A 25,088-nucleotide genomic window follows, 5' to 3' on the forward strand; every position below is an offset into this window, starting at 1 on the left:
ACCCACACACGCACATGCCCTATGTTGTTTTTTGGAAACTGATTTGAAAATTGGATTATTCTTGGTTTTTCGGGACCCTGAGGTCCACTGTTGAGAGTTCCTTGAGCTTTTCATGTATTTGTAGCTAGGAACTTTCCTCTTAGGACTGCTTTCGCTGTAATAGGTTTCGGTATGTTGTGTTTCCTTCCTGATTTCTCCATTGCCATGTTATTCGGTGGGGTGCTGCTCAATGCCCATGGGCGTGTACGTGTTCCATAACTTCTCTTGCAGTGGATTTTTAGTTTTATTTTCTTGTGGTCAGAATAGAATACAAGGAATTATTTCAATTTTCCTGTATTTGTTAAGACTCGCTTTGTATCGTATCACATGATCTGTTTTAGAGAAACGTCAGTGAGCTGCTGGGCTGTACTCTGTATTTTTAGGGCAGTATTCTGTGGACCTGGTTGTGAGGTCCATTTGAGCTGCCATTTGCTCAGCGTCTCACTGTTCACTGTCAAGGTGGCCTGCCTATTGGTGAGAATGGGTGACGTCATCCACATGGCTCTGCTAGGGTTGAGCCTTGCCTTTATTTCTAGCCATGGTCCTTCTGGATGCTGGGAACTGAATCAAGGTCCTCTGCAAAAGCAGTAAACTCTATTGGTATCCCCGAGGTCAGAAGGCATCAGATGCTCTGAAACTGAGTAGGTGCAGGTGATTCTGGGCCACCATGCAGGTGCTGGGAATTGAAACTGGGCTCCCTGTAAGAACAAGTGCTGTTGCCTGAACCACCTCCCAGCCCAGTACTGTGTTTTCACTGTTCATTTGCTATTTGCTTAACTTCCTTCCTGGGGTGGATTATCCTCTCCTGTTGTCTCATCTCTATGATTCTTTCAAGTGTTTTCTATGGAGCTGCCCTAGCTGGTCCTGAATTCTTTTAACGTGGTTTTGTTTCAATTTTTTCTTTCTTTTTCAGTTATGATAGTTTTACTTGGTAATACAGTCTGGACGGCAGTTGTCTTGCAGATTTGTTTGGTTTTTTTTTTTTTTAACTGCTTCTTCTTTGTGAGTTTCACATCATGCACCTCAATCCCACTCATCTCCCCGTCCCTTCATATCTACCCTCCACCCTTGCAATTTCTCCCCAAAAGAAAATAAGGGGGCTGGGGATTTAGCTCAGTGGTAGAGCACTTACCTAGGAAGCGCAAGGCCCTGGGTTCGGTCCCCAGCTCCGAAAAAAAGAACCAAAAAAAAAAAAAAAAAAAGAAAAGAAAATAAATTTTAAAAAATCTTGTTGTAGTATGTCACAGCGTGTCACGCAGTACACCCTTCTGTCCACACATCTTTGCTTGCAAATGTTCATTGCAAGGCCTCTGGCTTCTTCTGCTCCACCATCAATAGTGAAGATATCACGCTGTTCTGTTGAGTCATGGGGATCCTGCAGCTTTGGTTCTGGAGAACCAGCCCTTCCACAACTTTCAGCCATTCATATATAGGGTAGATGTCGGGGTGGGCCCGCCCTGGCTCTGGGCCTGGATGATAGCTGAGCTGGTCAGCCTGCCAGCTCTCCTGCTACCCAGGCGGGGACCACCCCCCCACCAGCCCCCTCATCCCCCCTGCCCCCCCCCACCCCTCTGGAGAGCTCCAGCTGGTGAGAGGCAGAGCCTGCTCTCCTCATGTCCTTGGGGCCAGTTAACCTGCTTGCTACAAGGCAGTAATGGGCTGGGAAGGGGAGTCTTTCAGATCTTCAAACGTCATTCCAAGCCCTCCTGACTTTCACGGATTTTGTTAGGGATTCTGCTGCTATTCTGATGGGCTGGTCTTTATGTCTAACTTGTTTCACTTTTGATGCTTTCATTGATCTGTAAATTCAGTGTTTCTAACTATAATATGACATGGGGGTTCTTTTCTAGTCTTGTATGTTGGGTGCTCTAAATGCCCCCATACCTGCATGAGCATCTCCACCCCTGAATATGGTCAGTTTTCTGCTATGACTTTACTGAAATTTTTCTATTCTTTTAGTATAAAGTTAAATTTCTATGCCCATGGTTCATAGATTTCACCTCTTCGTAGTACCCCATAGGATCTCATGGGTTGCTTTTGCTTTATATGGATGGGAGTGAGGGCAAGGGAAGAGGAGGTACCTCTGGCTATAAAGATAATTATAAATAAAAAGAGGCAAATAAATTCAATTATGTAAACTAAGCAGTTGGCCTCCTGAAAGGCTGAGGCACAGAGACCTCTCTCGAGAAATAGTCTCAGTTATGTTCTTTGGGAAGGTTTATCAAAAGGGAAATGAAAAAATAATAGAGAATAAAAGAAAATAGGAATCAGAACAGAGGGGAACAGAGCTGGCCCGCTTAACTGGCACTGGATATTTAATATAGACGAGATAAAAATGAGTCAGAGAGATCTGGACGGGGGGCTGAATGTATCATTTTCAAACCTGCAGAGGAGGAAGAAGGGCACTAGACAAAATTGGATCTAATGAAAGGAGTGGGGTAGGGTAGAAAGATGGCTCGGCTGGCTAACTTACAGAAGAGCATGAGAGAACCAACCCCACGGTTACCCTCTGACCACATGCTCACTGTGCTGTGTGTGTCCCCCAACACAATTATGATTTTAAAAGAGTTGAGACAGGGCTGGGGATTTAGCTCAGTGGTAGAACGCTTACCTAGGAAGCGCAAGGCCCTGGGTTCGGTCCCCAGCTCCGGAAAAAAAGAACCAAAAAAAAAAAAAAAAAGAGTTGAGACGATGACAGTGAAGTTTATAAATGTAAGAACACCAGAATTATGTGTTAGAAATAAGTTCACCATGTCAGTAATAAGGGAAAAAAATCAACCAAAACCTTTACAAAGATCTAATCTAGAGCTAGGGATGTGGCTCAGTGGCAGATAGATGCAAGCACACGCAAGGCCCCGGGTTCAATCCTCCACACATAAAAAAATAAAATGGTCCCGTCTCATTCCCCATGTCAAAAGAGGTGGCACGAGTAAACTTTAGGGGGAAATGATTTTATAATGGATTTCTATAAAAATATAAATTACCAAAACAGTCTCAAAATGATAGAAAATCTGAGACCTCAAGCACTAAAGAAAATTGAGTCAAAAGTCTATTCCCCATTTAAGAAACTGCTAGGCCAGTCCAGGCTTTTGAGAAATAGATAACCCTTCATCATGGCTCAAACTGTGCCACGGGAAAGACAAGGGAGCTCCCTGCATAGTTCATGCTGTCAGCTTCACTTGGGCCGACACCACACTCAGAAAGAACAACCACAGTCTGGCCAGAGCACATCTGAGAACTGAATGCATTTGCTGAGGCAAGAGGAAGTTCACTCACTAGCTCCTTCTTTGATGCTGTTTGAGTTTTCAATTCAATTCAATAAAAACCCACCCTCCCCAAAACCTTTCTAAATAGATATTAGCATTGAGCCAGAAATGGATAAAATGTAATATTTCATCAAATTGAAAACATCACTGCCTATGAGACGTGCCGTCTCTTTATATACTAAGAGAAAAATATATTGTCACTTCAACCATGATGATGCTTTCTTGACACTCGTACACTTTATTTATACTTACCAGAGGAGCTTTTAGGACTTGTTTATACAGACTTTACCATAGATCACTGTCAGTGGATTCATACTAAATAAAGCTTAGACAAGATGAATAAGGCACTCTGCAAACTTTATGTTTAGAGTCCAACTCTTCTAAGTCACCATTCAACACAGTTGATATCATTCCTGGGATCCAGAGGTGGGGACGCAAGATTCCCTAGGGGTGGGGCTTCCGTGTGCTCCTCACTACGCTCCAGCAGGCATTCTGTAAGCTGGGATGCACAGGGTTTGCCTTGCCAGAAATGACAACAGTGAGGCGTCAGTCAACCAAGAGGCATTTTCCTTCTTCAAATGGTCTGTGAAAGGTCTTTCAGGATTACAAGTGACCAAGATTAAGCATGAGAAATTAGAAGACACCATTGTCAGTAAAGCATGTTCTACTTACAAAAATGTCAAAGCATGAAACATGTGCTTGTCACAGCCGATGAAAATGGTACATCATAACAAATAGGGTTTATCTCAGGTACGAAAAATAGTTGGCAAATGTATTAAAATAGGCCAAATGTGAGTGCACATTCCTTTAATCTCAGTACTTCAGGGGGCAGAGGCAGGCAGATCTCTGAGTTCCAGGCCAGCCTGGTCTATATAACCAGTTTCAGACCAGCCAGGGCTATATAGTAAAATTTGCACACACTCCCCCCCCAAAATCTATTAAAATAAAATGCTGACTAATTAAAAACTTGGAACATGAGGAAGTTATGAATGAAGTTATATAGACTACTGCTGTCTATATAACTGTCCATTCTATCTGAAATAACCCATAAAATCCTCACAATCCTAATGATTATAAATTCTTCAATGACCAGATGATAAAACTCATATGTAAGAGAGAAAAGACCACATCCAGGAACAGCCAAAACCATTTTGAAGAAAATGTCAAAGTAGGCATAGGAGTCACACTACTAAGTTTTAAGACTTTATGAAGCTTTAAGAATTGTGGTAATGGCATAATAGCAATCTGACAGAATTATGGAACAAGAGATTTAAACCAAAACAAACTCAAACAATGGAAACTTAGCGTCCCCAGCTGTCTAGTGGCTAGGATTTGATGCTCTCTTAGATCATGAAAACTGGGTCCAGGTCAAAGAGAAGTCTGGTGGGTAAAGACAACGATGACCTGAGTTTGAACCCAGAACCCAGAGTGGGAGGAGAGAACTGACTTCCACATGCATGCTGTAGCACACGTACACACATGTGTGCACACACACACATGCATGCATATACATACATGCAGGCATGTGCACATATACATACATATACACACACACACCTTAGTATACAACAGAGGTGTTATCACACATAAGTGGGCATGAGAACACTTGATTGGCAGCCTGTCAAATATTTAGAGCCATGCCATGACGTATACAAAAACAAATGTGAAAAAAAATAAAACATAGGTAATATCTTTATTATTTAAATAGAGGAATTTCTTAAGGCAAAGGTTTTATATATATATGAGAATATCATATTATATACACACACATATATATATATATGTATATTCCCATAATACACCATTTATGATGGTTTTTTAAAAATGAAATGGCCAAGAGTTTATGAAAAACATGTTCGGTTGAACTAGTGATCAAAGCCATTTACAAATGTGCAGTACCACCATCTACCCTTCACACTGGCAGAAATTAAGATTAGGAGGACTATGAGATTGTAGAGACAGGGAAATTAAATATATTGCAGAGAGAATAAGAGACTTGTGAGATTGCTTAGTAAATATAACATAGAGACTAAACTCTGACACTTCATTTCCCAAAAGATGTGTACAAAGAATTTCACCATGTAGTGAATAAAGTTGTGGAGAATTAGAGAAGACCAAAAGGTCCATTAATAAAATGAATGTGTCGTAGTGCAGAAATGTGCTAGGGCACTTCAAAATTGCTAAAATAAATAGATAAATCTTAAAATCATTTAGTGGGAAATAAAAACAGTAAAAATGTATCTGCAGAATAACCTATTTATAGCTTTAAATACTTAAGAAGAATGTTTTATCTCACCACAGGTCTGTGCATACATATTAAACATTTAAGAGACAGTGTGTGGAATTCAAAGACCTCATCTATGGAGCCGGGGTAGGAGAGCTCATGATAGGGAGAGACACAGGTGGTTCTTCAGCATCCTCTTAAGGCATGGTGTGTACATGTATGTGCCCAAGGGCACACGTGTTTGCACACAATTGAGGAAGCCATAGGACAACCTCAAATGTCACCCACCTCCCTTTGCTCTCTCATTGGCCTGGGAAGGACAAGCTCTAGGGACCACCCTCCTCCTTTTTCTCACTGTACTGGGGTGGAGAGAAGGCTCACCACAAAGGGGACTTGCTGTTCAGTCAAACCCGGAGTCTGGATACCAGCACACACATTATACAGCTTACAAATACCCCTAGCTCCAACTCAAGGAGAGCTGACCTCTACCAACATGCACATGCATATACACATGTATGTGTATGTACACACACGCACAAACACATGCACACATGGATAGATAAATAAAATCTTTCTAAAATAAAGTATTTAAGCTAGGCATAGTAGCAACTGGAAGACTAAAGCAGGAAAGTCTGAGTTCAAGGCTAGCCTAGGTTACATAATTAGTCTAGGCCTCAAATACTTTTCCCATGATTTCAAGAATTTTACATAGAAAAAGTCCTATATAGACACACATGGCGGCTCATGCCTGTAACCCCAACACTTGGAAGGATGAGCAGGAGGACTGCTGAGAGTTCAGGTCCAACCTGGGCTATAGTTAGAGGCTCTTCTGAAATCTTCAACAACAACGAAAGTCTTGGTGGACGTGCTACTTCATATGAAAGGCTTATGTTGTGGGATGAAACAGAACAAGATGACTATTGATAAGAGAAACAAATTTTAAATAAACTAAATGGATGTATTGCAATGAACAGTCATAAAAGGATGGTTAGAAACATTGGTTACTTACTTTAAAAGATGCCAATAAAGATAGTAAGTAGAAATAAAACAGGTAGGCTGGAGAGATGGCTCAGTGGTTAAGAGCATTGACTACTCTACCAGAGGCCCTGAGTTCAAATCCCAGCAGCCACATGGTGGCTGGTGGCTTGCAATCATGTGTAATGGGATCTGGTGCCCTCTTCTGGTGTGTCTGAAGACAGTGACAGTGTACTTTTATATAATAAATAAATAAACCTTTTTTAAAAATAAAGAATAAAACAGACTTTTAAATTGTAGATTTTTTTTCAACCAAGGCATGAAATAGTCAAAGGAACCTTCTTCTAAATCTATAAACGAATTCCAAGAATGCACCTGAGATATTGTATCTTAGCAAATTGGACCCAGGTAGAGTTGAACAAAGACCCACCAGTGGTAGCTGTGATAGATTAAGTAGACAGCTCTGGACTAACGCATACAGGACTATTTCTCTATAAAGCAGCTGCTTTTGAACCAGGAGCAATGGTCTCAGAGAGCCAACATGAATGAGCCTCACCCTTCCTGGGGCTGCCTTGTTGCTAGTCAGGCCTATCAGAGCCAGGGCAGAGCACAGCCTGCTGAAAAGAGCAGGGTTGCAATGCCAGCACTCAGAAGCCGAGGTAGAAGGATTCTAAATTCCAGCCCCAGCCACATAGCCAGACCCTGCCCACACCTTTAAAGGCTAAGCAAACTGTAATAAACTGTACAGTAATTAGGTTGGGCCGGGGTCTGTACCCCAGAACAACCCAAACCTATATTGCAAGTGATGCCACGTGTGTAAGGGAGTGACCACAGGAAGTTTCTGAAGGACTCTTGAAAGGAAAGAGAACGTTTGTCTTCCAACATTTATGATCTCTGATAAGCCGGAATTGACTGGAATACCCTCAAGCCTGTGCCCAGAAGGTACAGGCACCAGGACACATGTCGCTTTGTGGAAACTGAAACAGCATATATTACAGGGTGGGAAGTAAGACTCAGAAAATATTACCATTGCTATTTCTTTACTGGGAAAACCTGTGTGTTCTTTATGCTTTGATTAAGTGGTTTTCAAACAGTTGAGACCAAAAGACATGCACTACCTTTATTTTGTAACAGTTAAGGCCATGTGACGCTGCTGGATACGACACGTATGAACTCTTGTCATGCAGATGATTCTGAATTCAATCACTCTCGGAGAGAAGACATCCCAGCTCGCATAATTTCATCAACCAGGAGGACGTTGGTGGCAATCACCGTGCTGAGGATGAAAGGATCAGAGTGAGCCCAGCCCCCCACAGCTTGCCTGGGTCTCCTTAGCCAGCACGTGGTGGGGAACTTCCCCTGCGGGCATGTTGGAGTGAGAGTTCATGAAGCAGAGATATTGTGAAGGAAGCACCCTCCTCACCCTGTAATGGCGACTGCTTTGCTGACTCGGCAGAAGTCTAATTTGTACTCAGCATATCGGCGCCAATTTTCACAGGTCATTTCTGCTCCCTGCTACACAGAGGCTGCTGCTACTCGCTGCCTCCCCTTCCAACCCAAACAGTGAAGGGAAGGAAAGGTTAGTTTTACGTGTGCCTTACCTTGCTACAAACACAATGTGAGGGGAACTATGAGAGGACAGCAGCTAGGGACCAAAGTGTCATATACTTGTCAATGTTTTCCAAACAAAAATAATGGGAACTATTCAAACTTATCAATTACATCCCCAAAGGTCTTCGTTGCCAATTTACCAAGAGTGAAGAATATGTTTTTTCACGCAGTAATTATCCCAAATTCCCGCTTCTGCTGCTACCATCGGCTCCCCTGCAAAGTAAAGACAAGCTACTTACTTGAGCAATCTTGACACACCCTGTCAGTGTTGGCTGGTGAATTCTAACAATATTAATCTCTTACAGAACTCCTTTGGTCAAACTCACCACTGACCTCTCTGCTAAGCCCTGTGGACGACTGCCAGCCTCATTCACCAACTCCCAACAGCTCATCACAGCCTCTGGCCAAGTCCTTCTCGCCTTTTGGGCACCATGCTCCCCTTTCTTTTTCACTATTGGCTCCTTTTCTCCTAAGTGAGCTTACTGTTGGAGCACCCATGCAGTCCAAGGCTCTTCTATTCTCTCACTGTACATGTCCTGGTCAGGATCACTACTGCTGTGATGAAAGGCCGTAACAAATGCAATATGGGAAAGAAAGGGTGCATTCAGCTTACACTTCCACAGTGCTCATCATCAAGGGAAGTCAGGACAGAAACTCACACAGGGCAGGAGCCTGGAGGCAGGAGCTGATGCAGAGGCCATGGAGGACTGTGGCTTACTGGCTTGCTCATCGTGGCTTGCTCAGCCTGCTTTCTTAAAGAACTCAGGACCACCAGCCCAGGGATGGCACCACCCACAATAGGCTCATTAATTACTAATTAAGAAAATGTCCTACAAGCTTGCCTACAGCCTGATCTTACGGGAGCATTTTCTCAATTGAGGTTCCTCCTTTCAGATGACTTTTAGCTTGTGTCAATTTCACATAAAACTATACGGCACACATAATCCCAGGTGGTCTCATCCAGTTTTCCATGTTTAAACTATCTACACCCTGATACTCTCTTACCAACAACACATATATATTTCTTGAGTTCAATATATTGAACTACTTTCCCCCTAAAGGCCATAAGTACTTCTACCTGATTTTGCTAAAACTGGACAGTCCCTCAACCCACGGCCAGCTCAACCAACAGTTAGTGCGATTCTAACCTGCTAGTTGTTCAGTTAACTGCTCTCTGAAGAGTGGAGAGTAGCCACAGTCATTCTTTTAAACATAGACTGTGTTGCAACATTGCTCCTTACTTTATTACAAGGCCCACATGCCACTGTGTAATCTGACGTGTCACCTCTGTCACCTCCTTCCTTCTCCACTGGCTGTTCCTTCTCCCAGCAGTCTACCTCCTGCTGTCCCCTCATGGCTAACCCTTTAGTTCCATTAGCTCTTTAGTAGACCTCTTCCTACTTTATACTGCACAAATGCTTTCATTTTCCCCCTTTCCTGCCCTTTCCACTTAGCATGCATGATCATCCTTACCGGTGCTAAATAATTTATTTGTTAAGACTATTGTTTACTGCCTGTTTTCACTATAAGAGAAACTCACAATTTTAAGTCTATTTTGCCCAGTGTGAATTCAAATAATTAGCACTCAACAAGTCTATCTTTTTAAACATTGGTGGGGGCGGGAAGAGTAAAGATATAGATAGTTCAGTCCTTGACTGTTATACAAACACAAGGTCTGAGTCTGAATTTGGTCCCCAGGATCCACATCAAAACATTCTTTTGTTTCAGGGCTGGTGAGATGTTTCACCAGTTAAGAACACTTGCTACAGTTGCAGAGGACCTGGGTTCAGGCCCAGTCCCAGGGGATCTGGTGCTCTTGTCTGACCTCTACAGGCACTGCATGCACATTACCCACAGACATATACATAGGCAAAACACCTGTGCACATTAAATATTTTTTGGAGTAAGCTGGATGCACTCAAGATTGACGCAATAAAATGTTCCAACCCACCATTCTCCAAGTTTTGGACCCCTGAGGAACAATCTTTTGAGTAAATAGCTTTTTATTTTTTTCAATTTCTTACCTGTATTCAGGTCTATGCCAACAAGTTCTTTTGATTCAGCATGCTTAGTCTGAATTTTTATCAGTGTTTCCTGCAGGTCATAACCAGAATTCTGAGCAAGAACCTTTATGAAAAAAATACATGTGTGGAATACCTTCCTATATGGATTTGAAAGTCAAGTATAAAAGAGGGCACTATTCTTCAGTCTTGTGAACACATAACCACAATACCATGGCCATCTACTATAGAAGAATCCCATTTCCAACCTAAATCAAATTATTGCTTTATCTACCTAACACATTTCATTCTTGAATAGTTCCCCTTGTGAATACCACACTGAATTCTAAGGACATCAGACTCTTCACCACTAGATATTTTTAGGCAAGGTCTCATGTAGCCCAGGTTGGCCTCAAACCCCTTCTTCTCTTGTGTAGCAGAAACCACCTTGAGCTCCAGCCTCCACCTCCCTAGTGCTGGTATTACAGGTGTGGGCCACACTATAGCCTGCTTATTCCTTCCCTTATCAAAGATGTAAGTCTATTCTTATTTCCTCTGGCCTCTTGAGCCATGCACCTTCCTGTTCTTCCCAGCACTTGCTAAAAAAAAAAAAGACCAGAGCATCCATAGCACTGTGTCCCAAGCTTCAGAAGGACAGCCATGACCTGTAGCAATTTGGATGGAAATGCCTATACTCCACACTAGACTAATTTCTAAACTAAAAACTGATAAAGAAAAGGGCCACTGTATACCAGGGCCACCAATTCCTGTCAACAACACAGTACTTAATGACTTTGCTGCTTGGAGGAAAGAAAAAAATAGACATCTGATTCACAAACAACCCACAAATCATGAATAATAGTGATATAAAATATTTAAGTCTTTGCTAGCAATGCTAATAATGATTGAATTCATGGTAATAGCATACTTGAAACACATTTCTATATGTCTACTTGGCTGATGGCTAACAGAAGGCAAAGAGGAAGGAAGGGTAGCCTTGTCCACTCGCTGCTTCACCCCTTCAGTTACAAGTCCCAGCTAGTAGTGTTAGGGGACACTAAACATCTTCGAGGCCTTCTCTTCTCACAACTAAAGTAATAGCATCTTGGATGCCACCACAAAACAAGAATCTCTGCTTAAAATAAAATATTCAAGCAAAACTTGAGTTCCAAACTGCTCATTAGGATTGGTTAGTACTGAACTTTCCAAAGGAGCTTTGAGACACAGGGAAAACTTGACTATTTCCTGGAGCTCCCGAATGTCTTGTAAGCTTCAATCCCCACAGTTTCTCTGCTGGGTTTGTAAAATATTTATGCACAACAGGAAATGCAAATGAGCACATTTCTAACTCTGCGAACTGTTGGGCAAGGTGGCAATTTGTAATCAAGGATCTTTAGGTGCACCCAGTTATTCTCTGGCCAGGAGACAGTTGTACCTTGGGGATAATGAGTAAGGCATCAGCAAAGGCTTGGATTCCGAGGCGAGCTCTTCCCTGCACACAGTGCTTGTAGTTCACAAGAGCCTCTGCTATGGCAACTTCAACTGCCCCAGCTCCTGGAACCACACAACCTACCAAAGGCAAAGAACAGAACGATGTCAGGCAAGGAAAGGGAACGACAAGAGCAACTAGGTGCAAGGGCAAGCGTGCTTGATCTCTTTGACGTTTCTGGAACGTTTTGAATATATTCTGAAATCAAATAAATTCTACAACTCAGCAATTACTAGGTTTCCCAATAAAGCATCCTGAAAGTAAGAAAGCGTGGTACGCATCCTGGCCACAAACATTTCGTTTCATTGTTTATCCTCTGGAAAACAGAAGTGGGGTTTCTGGGGTCATCGAGATGGTTCCCGGCACCCACATCAGGCAGCTCAAGTCCAGGGGACCCGCCGCCCTCTGTCCTATGCAGGCATCTGCATTAACGCAGTGCTCACAAGCTCACACAGGCACATTGACACACAAATGAATCTTTTTTAGGTAGACATTTCTTTTTTTTTTTTTTAAGATTTATTTTATTTATTATATAAATAAGTACACTGTAGCTGTCTTCAGATACACCAGAAGAGGGCATCAGATCTCTTTACAGATGGTTGTGAGCCACCATGTGGTTGCTGGGAATTGAACTCAGGACCTCTTAACCACTGAGCCATCTCTCCAGCCCCCTAGGTAGACATTTCTTTTGTTTGCATCTGATAGTTTTATATGACTACATTGAAATGTTATTTGTAATTTATAATAGCAAGTAGCTGGATACAATGTCTGATCTAAATAAACAAAACTAAGAGGCCTTAGAATTTCATCCTTTGAAAGATGATAACTGCTCACCTAGACTACAATCTCTGCAAAACTACCTCTCCCAGTTGAAGGGCAAAGAAATACTTTCCCTGAGTCAACCGGTATTCATGGTCACTAAGTCAGCTCTACCAAAGACACTGAAAGGGATCTTAGGATGGAAAAGAAAGATAGACCATGAAGCTACAGGAAAGAGTAAGTGTTGCTAGAACAGAAGCTAAGAAAATGAGAGCTAAGACTCACCAAACACCATAAAACCCACGCTATGACAGGAACCAGGGCACACCCTTTAATAACTCCCAACATCAGTGGTCGCAATTTCCCACATAGAAGATAGATTAAAAGATTATTAGATTTAAAACAGAATTCTTGTCGTTGACAAAATAAACTCCAAACCAAAATTAGTCAAAAGAAATAAATAATATTACTTCATACTGTCTAAGTGAACATTCTAATAAGGCAATACTACTGTTGTGAACATATGTACACTGGAGTGCACGCAGCACTGCCAGAGGTCAAGACACAGATGAATCCGAGTCAAGGGAACTGAGTGATGGCGGTACCCCAATCTCATCAATAGAGAGGCTGTCCCAATGAAACATGAACAGAGAAACATCTGAATTCAATATCTTAGGTCAAATGAACCTAGCAGACGTCTACCGATTATTCCACACAAATACTGCAGAATACATGCTCTTCTAGCCCATAGAACTTTCCCTAAAGTACATCATAGCATAGGACAAGAAGCGAGTCTCATAAATAGAGGAAACCTGAAACAACTTCTTATATCCTGTCTGACCACAATGAAGTGAAGCCAAAATACCAACCACAAAACAAACAAACAGAAGCTACTTCATGGAGATTGAACAACTGTGTTACTGATGAAATCAGAAAAGAAATATGTTTTAGGGTTGAAGGAAAATGAAGACATAACATACCAAAACTATGAGATACAGTGAAAACAACACTAATTTAAGGGGAGTGAGGGGATAGTATAACAAATGCCAATAGAATTCAGGAAGTCCTAAGGACAAACCTTGAAAAAGTACATTCCTCTAAATTGGAACACCTAAGAAAAATGGATGACTTTGTAGAAACATGTGGTCTACCAAAAACAATCTGAGATAAGCAATTTGAATAGACCTATAAGCAATGAAAGTGACGTAGAAATGAGCCGTTACCAGAGCTGCTTAAGCCTGATCAAGATGGCAGCACCAAAGGCTTTGTGGCAGAGCCCACGGGGTTGCGGGGAAGGGGCAGACAGTGAGGAGCTTGGCCAGGATTGGTGAAGTCCTAGGCAAGAAGCTGGAGGAAAGGGCTTTGACACTGCTTATGTGGTCCTTGGCCACTTCTGCTAAAGAAAGATGAAGACGTCTTCCAAAAATGGCTGAAAGACATCTCCCGTGCCAATGCCAAGCAGTCCAGGGACTCCCTGGGGTGCCTTCGAGAAAGGTGTGATGCCATCCTGTAATGTTCCCGGAGGACCCCTCAGCCTTCCAGCCACAGCATAGAGTCCCCAATGTCTGCAGCAGGGTGGGCTCCTCCCTGTCCTACAAGAAGGGAAAGATTGCTGTTGTCACCCTTGCCTCCTTTGTACTCGAGGGTCTTCTAGGAGGTCTCTCCTCAGCATTTCAACCTTTCTAGGGTTCTTGCCCTTGCATGCCTCCCCCTACACCCCTGCAGTTCCATGGCAACAGTTACCAGCCTTCCTGAATGGATTACTGGCCCCTTCCTTCTCCCTCCCTTCACCATCTATCTGTCGGATGCCTTTTGGCTCCTTTCTTTTTTGGTCAAAAACAGTTACTGTCCTCAAAAAGACTTTTAGATTAATAAAGTCAGTGGCCTTTGTATACAAAAGAACTAACAACAATCCTTCCTGGACTATTTCATACAATGGGAAATAGGGGAATGCTCCTAAACTCACAGCACACGATGCCAGTACTGCCCCACACCAAAACCCAGATAAAACTACATACATGAAAGAAAATTAGAGGCCAATCTGTCCTATGAACATAGAAGTAAAAACTTGCAATAAAACACTTGCAAACTGAATTGAATACATCAAAACAAAACAAAACAAAACAAACCACTCTTCATGATCAAGTTTCTTCATTCCAGAGATGCAGGGATGGTTTAATACCTATAACAATGAATGTAATACAGCTTACAAGTAGACAAGACCAGAAATCACATGATCGTTTCAATAGATGCAGGAAAAGCCTGTGACAAAATCTCTTATCTTTTCAAGCACTGAATCTGACAAATTTCAAAGTCTGACAAAGCACTGAAGAGACCAGGACTAGAAGGAGTGCATCTCAGCACAAAGGCCATATACAATAAGCCTACTGCCAACATCATGCAAGACAGGAAAACGCAAAACACTTCCACTAAGGCCAGGAATAAGACACAGAGCTTGAAGGTTTAGCTGGACCATGTAATAAGGCAAGAGAAGGAAATAAAAGAGATACATCGGAAAAGAGGTCAAAGGAGCCTCATTTGCAAGTCAGGGGTGGTGGCATCTGCTTAAATCTCCTCGGGCACTCAGGAGGCAAAGGCAGGCAGATATCCGTGAGTTTGAATACAGCCTCATCTACATAGTGAGTTCCAGGACATCCAGGGCTACACAGAGAAACTCTGTTTTGAAAACAAACAAACATAAAAGAATAGTCCAAAATATCCTTATTTGCAGGTGACATGATACTATATACCATAAAATTCTTACATCTGATAAACACTTTCAGCAAGATGAGATGATACAAAACAAGCACCCTGTCTATACACTGATAGAAAACACCAAGGAAGCAGTATCATTCAAATTAGTTTCAAAAAATAAAATGAAATACCTTGGAATAGGCATTAAGGAAGGAAATAAAAGATCTCCATAATGTATGTTTTAAAACACCATTGAGGAGAACACCAGAAGATAGGAAAACTTCCCATGCTTATGGATTCAAAGGGTAAAATGGCTGTCCTACAAAAAGTAATTTACAGATTCAATTTTGATTCTCATCAAAATCCCAGCACCATTTTTCATAAAAATAAAAGCAAAATCTTAAAAGTCCTGTGAAAATATAAAATACCCCAGACAGGCACTGGAGAGAGAGTTCAGTAGTTAAGAGCACTGCTGCTCTTCCAGGGGACCTGGTTTTGATCCCAAGCACACATAAGGCAGCCATAGCCATCTGTAACTCCAGTCCCAAGGTATCTGGTGCCCTCTTCTGGCCTCTGAAGGCACTGCACACATTTGATGCATAGACAGACATACAAGCAAAACACTCACACATATAAAATAGTTTTTAAAAGACTCCAGACAGGGGCTGGGGATTTAGCTCAGTGGTAGAGCGCTTACCTAGGAAGCGCAAGGCCCTGGGTTTGGTCCCCAGCTCCGAAAAAAAGAACCAAAAAAAAAAAAAAAAAAGACTCCAGACAGCCAAAGCAGTCCTTTGCAATAAGAATATGCTAAGGGTATCACAGAAATCACATGATAAATTCAGTAGACGCAGAAAAGGCTTTTGATAAAAGCCAATATCCCTTTCATGGCAGAAACACTGAAGAAACCAGGCATAAAAAGAACACATATCCCAGCATAACATAATAGAGGCTATATAACAAACTTTAACCAACATTATACTAAATGTGGGAAATTCAAGGCATCTCCATTAGAATCTGGGCATGTTCTTCACTTTTATTCTTAGCTAGAGCAGTAAACAAAAGAAGAAAAGGAAGGGGATATAAATAAGGAATAGTCAAAGTGCCCTTATTTACAGATGACTCTGTACATGAGGCCCTACAGATTCCCCTTTCACAAATAGGTAAACACATCAGCAAAGAGCCAGGGTACAAAACGAATGACAAGAACCATCAGTGCCTTCCTTTCCCCAATAACAAACATGCTGAGAAGGAAATTAGGAACCGATCCCGTTCACAATTGGCTCAAAAAGAAAGTACCTTGAAATAAACCTGATCAAAGAGCTGAAAGGCCCTCGCGGTGAAAACTGTCAACACTGAAGAAACCAACGATGACACTAGCTGGAAAGACTACTTATGCTCATGGATTGAAGGAAATAACGTGAGAATTGTTACAGTACCAATAGCGGTCTACACATTCAATGCATTCATCAAAACTCCAGCACCATTACACACAGAAATAGAGAAAGAATCTTAAGGCCACAGTTGTAAGTCCATGTAGCAGGGCTGTGGACTCTGGCAGTACACTGGCCTCACAGAAGTCTGCCAGGCTGTGCTGACCACATGGCTCACCTCTTTGCCAAGGGAGGCCCCCGTTTCATGGGTGAGGATTGCAAGGGGTTCTGTGCACACGGAGGTCTGGGCCATGGTGAGACTCTGGGCAACTCAACAGCCAGCTGAGACCTGAGAGTTCACCAGAGGGCCGTTTATCCACAGGAAGCTCACTCAGCCTGGCCACAGTAGAGAAGCTGGCAGACCTGATCCATAGGGCAACCCAGGCACTCAGAGGCAGGAGCTCTGTTCAGGGGCCCATGTTGTAATCAGTGAAGGACACTGCATGCACACAAGAACAACCCGGTGAACCTCAGTTCAAAGCCTGTGCCCGCTGTGTCCTGAGAGCTGGGGAGGGCCATCAGCTGTGATACGCAGAAGACGCCTGTAGATCTAGCCACAGTTCCCAGCATTGCTAAGGAGTGTAGACAGGTTCAGGGAAGGTGCAGGGTTGCTGGAGCAGGACAGTGTGCAGTGTGCCTGTCCACGACAGGTTGGAGCAGGCTGATACCATTCTGCTAATGTTAGATGTCTCCTTCCAACTTGAACTCCCTAGGTGTCTTGGGAGTCCCCTAGCAGTCAGTAGCTCAGATGACTATAGCTGGCACCCCTTGCAGACACTGAACTAATTCAACCTATGACCCTTAATCCTACTCTGCGCCCCGCCCCTCAACTGCCACTGTCATAACTGACCAGGAAGAGACGGACAACCTTCTGAAGGCCCTAAAGAGGGAGCTGTCTGCAATGGGTGTGCTCCTGACCTGGGCGAGGTATCAGTATTACTCCCAGCACTGCCCAGATGCTCTTGACCAAGTTGGCCATAGACTTGGCAGTAGTGATTGGAGAGCATGAGTGACACGGGCACCTGAGCCACCTCACTGATAGAGGAGGCACTGAGAAGATCCTCAACATCACCCAGAACGCTCAAGGTATCTGAGCACAACTCAGTTCCCATGGCAACTTCACATAGAAACACTTGATCCAAAATGGCAGAGCCAAGCCACTCCTACACAGATTCTGAGCATCATGTGGGGCTTGTATGGGACTTGGGACTTTTTGGACAACCTGAGGATATGAGTGAAGGGATGTGGGTCTTTTATGTTTTAGTTAAATATATGAGTGTGTGTGTGTGTGTGTGTGTGTGTGTGTGTGTGTGTGTGTGTTTCTGTGATTATGGTTGCATTCCATGGTCTCATACAAGCTAGGTAGGTACAACTGCCAGCTGTGCCCCTGCTCACTCCCAAGCTAACCCTCTACTGCTGAGCTAAATCCCAGCCCAGCCTCTTCCTCCTCTTCCTTTTCCTCCTCTTCCTCCTCCTTTTTCTCCTCCTCTTTTTTCCTCCTCCTTTTCCTCCTCTTCTTCCTCCTCCTTCTCTTTCTCTTCCTTCTCTTCTTCTTCTTCTCCCTCCTCTTCCTCCTGTTTTTTATACAGTTTTTCTTTTGATCCTGGATGTCCTAGAACCCACACTGTAGACCAGACTGAGTCTACAGTCAATAACGGCAGCTTTTATTGTTCAAATGGCAAATGATGTGAAAAGTTCAGGTCAACTAGGAATGTCTGCACATGAGAATCTGCTCTATTTCCGTGATCTCTATGGAAGTAGTCATGGTTTCACATGAACATTTCCAGAATGTTCATCCCTTCCAAAAAAAAAAAAAAATCTAAAAATTCTTATGGGAGCACAAAGCTGGCTGAAGCAATCCTGAGCAAGAAGAAGAATGCTGTAGGTATCAACATACCTGACTTAAAGTTATATTAAAGAACCATAATAACAGAGCCAGCATAGTGCTGGCACAAAACAGACACATAAATCAAGACAGAGAAGACCAAGATATAAATTCACATAGCTACAGCCACTGGCTTTTTGGCAAAAGAGCCAAAAAAAATATCTTTTTGGTGGGAAAAGACAGCCTCTTGAGGAAATGAGACAGGGGAAACTGAGTGTTGACATGTAGAAATATAAAACTAATCTCTCTCTCTTGTCTTTACAAAAATCAGTTCCAAATGGATCAAATACCTTATGTAAGACCTGGAACTCTGAAAGTATTTGAGGGAAAACGCTTTAAGATAAAGGTATAGGTGAGCTGGGTGATCCTAGCACTCAGGAGACAGAGGCAGGGGGATCTCTGAGTTCAAGGCTAGCCTGGTCTGCAGAGGGAGTTCCATGACAGCCAGGGTCACGCTCAAGAAAAACAAACAAACAAATGAAAACAAAACAAAAACTCACAAAAACCCCCACTAAAGCACATTAGATTCTATCTCATGCCAAGAAGACTGATACTCATTAAGAAAACCAATATCAAATGCTAGGGAGGATCTGGGCAAAAGGAAATTGAATGCACTGTTATAAACTGGTGGTGGAGGTCCTCAAAAAATTAAAGTAGATCTGCCACATGAGCAAACACATTTATATCCTCACTAGCACTGGACACCATTCATCCTGGTGGGAGAGGGAGTCTAATGTGGTTGGGGGATTGTGTTGTTGTTGTTATTTTGTTTTGTTTTGTTTGGCCTGGGAGCAGCTCGGTAAGCAGCATGGCTCCCCTATGGTTTCTCCATCAGGTCCCCACCTGGAGTTTCTGCACTGGCCTTCCTCAATGGATTACCATCCTGTAAGATGAAATAAATCCTTTCTCCCCGAGTTGCTTTTGGACACGATGTTTACCACAGAAACAAAGGAGTGCACTAGAATACAGTCCTTGCCGCCATGCCTAACAACCTGAGTTCGGTTCTCAGAGCTCCCATGGTGGGAGGAGAGAGCAAGTTCTGAAGTCGATCTCTGATCACCATGCACACATCATGACATGCATAGGCCCATAAATATAACACTCACATAATGATAAATGCATGTGAAAGGTTAATGGGGAAAGTTTAAGCATGGGAGCGATAGAAGGAGAGGTGCTAGGGAAAAAAAGACCTGGGCTTCTCAGGAGCCAGCCCTGCTTACCTGTCTCAGAGGCTCTAAAATTATAGCTCTTAGTGATTGCTCTCAAAACCTTTCTTTCTTTTTCTTTATTACATTTATTTATTTATGGGGGGGGTTGCACGCATGCTGCAGAGTTCACTGGAGGTCAGAAGACAGTGTTAGGGAGTCAGAGCTCTACATCCACATGAGGATCCTGAGACTGAACTCATCATCTTGCCAGCCCCTCCACGCTCTTTACAATAGATAAGTGAGGTTATAGGGTGGCTCCAGAGGTGCCTTCTGGATAGGATTATAATCTAATAAAGACAAAATCATGAGCCACAAGGGCTGCACAAAAAGGTTAAGACATGTCTTTGTGGAGATTCTTAGACAAGTCCTAGAAAATTTCAGGTTTACAGATAGAATGGGAAAAGGTCACCTATACTTAGGCTTCAAGCATGGTTTCCCGCTATTTAAACTTTCTTATTTGAATCTCCACTAAATGAAAGGAAGGAAGGAAGGAAGGAAGGAAGGAAGAAAGAAAGAAAGAAAGAAAGAAAGAAAGAAAGAAAGAAAGAAAGAAAAAAGAAAGAAAGAAAGAAAGGAGGAAAGAAAGGTAGGTAGGTAACCTTCACAGTGAGTGTTGTTAACAGAGCTGGAACTCTAGCTGATGAGAAGCTTTAAGCAGACCCCAGGGAAAGTGGCTCCCTTTCCTTCCCAGATCCCCATAATTTTCCCTGACTTTCATCCTGCCTCACGTATGACATAAAAGTCTAAGTAGCACTGGCTGGGGGAGCAGAGAGGATTAGTAGGAAGGGGGAGGCAGGGAGGGAGGCACGGAGGGAGAAATGCACTTATGGAACACAGTAACTCCTACAGTGAACATACAAGAACTCTCCGACGTTTGCTGGGGCCAAGGCAGGAGGGAACCGTTCTGGACCACTGCTCCTGTCTCACCACAGTAGTTCAACAGTGACATCCAGGACGTGTCCACACTTCTGCTTAAGTGAAGCAATGCACAGAGCCATGCCACCCTGAATGTCCCTGATCAAGTCTAATGTCAGCCTGTGGATGTCTTTGGTGGGGACAATGGCTTGTGTATCATGGTTTCATTATGCTTTGGAGAGTGATTATACTGTTATGTACATCTGGAAACCACGCTATATGGTTTCTTTTAAAGGGAATTAAAACAGTGCAAAATTGTGTGTGTGTGTGTGTGTGTGTGTGTGTGTGTGTGTGTGTGTTTAATCAATTTGAAAGTGTGACTCTTAGGACCTTTCCTGACTCTAGATGAGTGAAAATCTATTAAAATGGAGAGAGGACTGGGGCAAGTGATATGGCCAGGGGTTTTGGTACAAAATTCTTAGGACCCAGCCAAGTATCTGTTTTCTATATTGGAACAGAATCTAAACTGGTACCCAAGAAAAAGTACGTGTCTTTTAGCCGAGTGCTTTGTGTTAACATACATCAATTTTCACAGCTAGATAAGAACTTTACATCTGATTGTAGAGTTTTGGGTAGTTGTGTACTGAATATTAGACCTCGGCCTTGTTCATGATAGACACGGGCTCTACCACTCAACGATATATTCCCAGTCCTGCTTGTATAATGTTTAATGCTCTGAACATGTTGACTATCAATAAACTTGCTCCAGAATTACTTATAGTTACAGCAAAACAATATAAAATCGACTGCTTCTCAGTTCAGCACTTCTCACTCCCTTCTCCCCTCTCTGAGACACTTCATGGCACAAACCCTGAAGGAGTTGGTCATCTAGAAGCTGAGTACACATCTCATCCCATTTTGGAAAAGCTCCTTCCTAAGAAGCAATATACTCAAAATAATATTTGCACATGAGAGGTATAAAGACTTAAACTGTGCAAATAGTCGTGTGCACCTCCTACCCCACGCATCTGAGCACAGACAGTAGCGCACCTCTGAGAACTCCCAGCCCATTCCTCCTGAAAGCACAACGTGAAGTTGCAGGATATTAACACCTACCTCAGAAAAGAACAAAGTTGTAAAGCCAGCAACCTGAACTTTCTTCTTAAGGAACTAGAGAGGGGGCAAACAACACCCAGTGTAAGTGAGGGGATGGAAATAAGAGAGATCAGAGTGGAAACAGGGAAATCAAAATGACAGAGCTCACACCTGTGATCCCTCCTAAGGAAGCTCAGATGGGGGATCGTTAATACTTCAAGGCCAGCCTGGACCACATCGTTATGAGTTCCAGGCCCTGTCCCCCCAAAAAAAGGGGGGTGGCAAATGCCAAATGCATTCTTTTTTTTTTTTTTTGGTTCTTTTTTTTTCGGAGCTGGGGACTGAACCCAGGGCCTTGCGCTTCCTAGGCAAGCGCTCTACCACTGAGCTAAATCCCCAACCCCAGGCAAATGTATTCTTACAGCTATATTAAACAACTTAGATCAGTATTGATAAACTTTATGCAAAAGCCCAGGAAAGAGCCAGCAGGACGACTCAGTGCAGAAAGCACTGACCATGAAAGACTCAATTTAATCCCCGGAACCCAGAGTAGACGGAGAGCCACCTCCTGAAGTTGTCCTTTGACCTCCATGTATGCACCAAGACACGAGCACATCCTCACTCACTCTCACACACTAATACCATTCTTAATTATCCAGGGGCAGGGAGACTGCTTGATTCAATCCCTAGTACTGGGGGGAAATTAAGCCTTCTAACAGTCTAGGGTCTGTGGGTCCTACCATGCCCTTGCAACAATCTCATCCCTCTACTGTAGCAGGAAACATCTACAGTCAATGCATGCTAAGGGAGTATGACTGAGCTGTGATAAAACTAAATTTTTACTTTACAAAATACATGCAGTAGGGGCTGGAGAGATGGCTCAGAGGTTAAGAGCACTGACTGCTCTTCCAGAGGTCCTGAGTTCAATTCCCAGAAACCTCATAGTGGCTCACAACCATCTGTAATGGGGTCTGATGCCCTCTTCTGGTGTGTCTGAAGACAGCTACAGTGTACCCATATACATTAAATAAATAAAACTTTTTTAAAATGCAGCAAATCATATTTCACTCACTGGCAATAGTTTGGTGCTCTCAACTTAGGAATTTTTTTTTGTATTAGCACAAAACCAGACACACAGGCTAATGGAATGGAACAGAGGATCCTTTAATAAACCCACACTGCTATGGTCACAGGCTTTTTAATAGAGATACCGAAAAACTACAGTTGGAGGAAGGACAGCCTGTTCAACAAATCACGCTGAGAAACCTAGATATATGTATGTAGAGGAATAAAATTAGATCTTATCTCTCACCATGTAGCAAAATTAACTCAAAATAAACCAAAGACTTTAACATTAATATTAAGACCTAGAACTTCAAAGCCACTAGGAAAAAAAAAAACCTCTTCAAGATACAGGCATATGTCAAAAATACTGGTACGCATCTTTGATCCCAGAACTCAGGAGGCAGAAGCAAGTGGATCTCTGTGAGGCCAGAAAGAGATTCAATAAATAAATAAATAAATAAATAAATAAATAAATAAATAAACAAACAAACAAACAAATAAATAAAACAGGAGCAGGGGAATCTTTCTAAATATGCTTCCCAAAGCCCAACCAAATAGCAAAGCCTGGTGTTCCTGTGTGAGATTTAAAAGCTTCTGTACAGCAGAGAAAACAGTAGAGCAGGCTAAGAATGGGAGAAGGACTTTCTTAGTTATTCCTCTGCTGGGAATTAATACCCAGAATACACAAAGGGCTCTAAACCAATGAACAACTCCATCACTAAAGAGATAAATAGACCGTCTCCAAACAATACAAATAGCCAAGAATTCCACGAAAATGTTCACCGCTCTTATCCATACTGCATTGCAAACTCAAACTACAGCCACACTGTCCCCGCCCCAGTCAGAAGGCCTCGTCAAATGATAGCAAACGTGGCTGAGGATGTGGGGAAATGAACCCTTAAACTCTGGCAGTGATATGAGCTAGTACAGCCACGGCAGCAATCAGCGGGTACCACGTGCTCATCCAAACTAAAAGACAGAACTGCTGTATGGTCCAGCCACCTGTCCCCCAGCAGCTATCGCCGTGGTGTTTCCAGCTTCTTGATTTCTGCTGAAGGACACTTACATTGAGCTTCTGTATTACGTAAGGCAACATCTCCATGCGCTTTCCATTCCCATTTCTCTAATGCTGACGTTCAGCGTCCTTTCACGTACCTGTTACTCTATATCAAAGGGACACTCCTATGGAATTACCTCCCTTACCTCTGTTTAGACACAAGCAGGTTACAAATTGTCAGTAAATTTAAAATATTAGCATTCCTTCCTAATCTTCCTTGCAATTACACTACACCTGAGGCAAAGGAGCAAGTTCCAAGCTCTAAGAGCTCTCATGGTTTTAAAAGTAAATTCCTAAATTTAAAAATTAACATATATTAAGTGGTTGTCATCTGTTTGTTTTTTTTTTTAATGTAAAGATTTGCTTTATTTCTATTGGGGGAAGGAATAGGATAGACATAACTGTTATCCACTCTGCTGTCTACTGTGTACACACACCCACACAAATATATATGCATACACACCAAAAGGTACCCCCCACACACATAAAAACAAAAACCACCCTCAAACTGTACCAATAATTCCTATTTTGACCAAAATAATCGATCCTGGGAAGAAGTGCAAAATGCAAAATCCAATGACCAAGAAATGCTGTGCAAACAGCATCATTAATATTTATATTACGGAGCTAATAACAGGTGATGTCCTCTGTGTCTGTAAAACTTTGGAGCAACAGCGCCGACTGTTAAATCTAGTCCATGCCAACTTCCAAAACCCAGAGGATTTTAGTTGGTTTCATTTTTTGATGCTTCATCAAAATTTCCTACAAGATCTGGAACATCATCATCCTCTTCCTCAATGACTTCTGGTTTGGTTGCTTTCCTATCCAACACTTGTCGTGGGAACTGTTCAGCTAACTTTCTAGGGCTCATTAAGCTGTCAGCACCAAGCTGACTTTTCCAGGAAGCATTTCTGTGATTGGTTTGGCTTCTGTATGACCAGTAATTGCAAAGGTGTTAGCAGAGAGGGAAGCTTGGACTTTGGGATTGTTGAAATGAATAACTGTTCCATTGTCTTCAATCATGTCCACCTCTTTAATACCCGCTCTATTGTTCGCAGCCAGTTTCTTTAGTGAACTCTGAAGTTTTTTTGTCATCAGCAGTAGCTGTCCTGTGCACCACCTTCTTCTTCCTGCGAGCTGTCCCCTTCCCCCCCATCAGGACCTGAGCTAGAAGTTTGACTAGCTTTTCTTGATCCGTGCTGTTGGTAAATCTGCAGTGGGGAGAGTCCCCCAACACCAGCATTCAGCGAGAGCAAGATGGCTACCTCAGCTCCATCTCTTAAGAGGGGCAGTCTATCTTACCTTTACTCTTAACGGATTCAAAGGAAAATCAATCTAAAGTGAAAAGGAAGAATAATCCTTAACCTTAAAATCCTATACATAGCATGGCAGACTTACTGCTACTTAAGAAGCATGGGGTTCATACCCGCCACGGA

The 25,088-nt window shown here is 42.6% G+C and overlaps 1 protein-coding gene and 1 pseudogene across 7 annotated transcripts in view; both read right to left on the reverse strand.

Moving 5' to 3' along the window:
* Positions 1-7,610: 7,610 nt before the first annotated feature.
* Positions 7,611-25,088, reverse strand: part of Cct6b (chaperonin containing TCP1 subunit 6B) — a 48,822-nt gene continuing 31,344 nt past the window's right edge. For all 7 annotated transcript variants that reach the window (XM_063269529.1, NM_001014228.1, XM_039086489.2 and 4 more), the window contains 4 exons: positions 11,551-11,684; positions 10,140-10,242; positions 8,256-8,328; positions 7,611-7,780 (listed from right to left, as the gene is read on the reverse strand). In XM_063269529.1, the coding sequence (XP_063125599.1) occupies positions 7,708-7,780; positions 8,256-8,328; positions 10,140-10,242; positions 11,551-11,684 (383 nt within the window). In that variant the 3' untranslated portion in view covers positions 7,611-7,707. The remainder of the gene's footprint in view (positions 7,781-8,255; positions 8,329-10,139; positions 10,243-11,550; positions 11,685-25,088) is intronic.
* On the reverse strand, positions 11,551-25,083 carry LOC108352113 (transcription factor BTF3 homolog 4 pseudogene; annotated as a pseudogene).

The sequence above is a fragment of the Rattus norvegicus genome, chromosome 10, assembly GCF_036323735.1.
Source record: "Rattus norvegicus strain BN/NHsdMcwi chromosome 10, GRCr8, whole genome shotgun sequence".
Classification (NCBI taxonomy): Eukaryota; Metazoa; Chordata; class Mammalia; order Rodentia; family Muridae; genus Rattus; species Rattus norvegicus.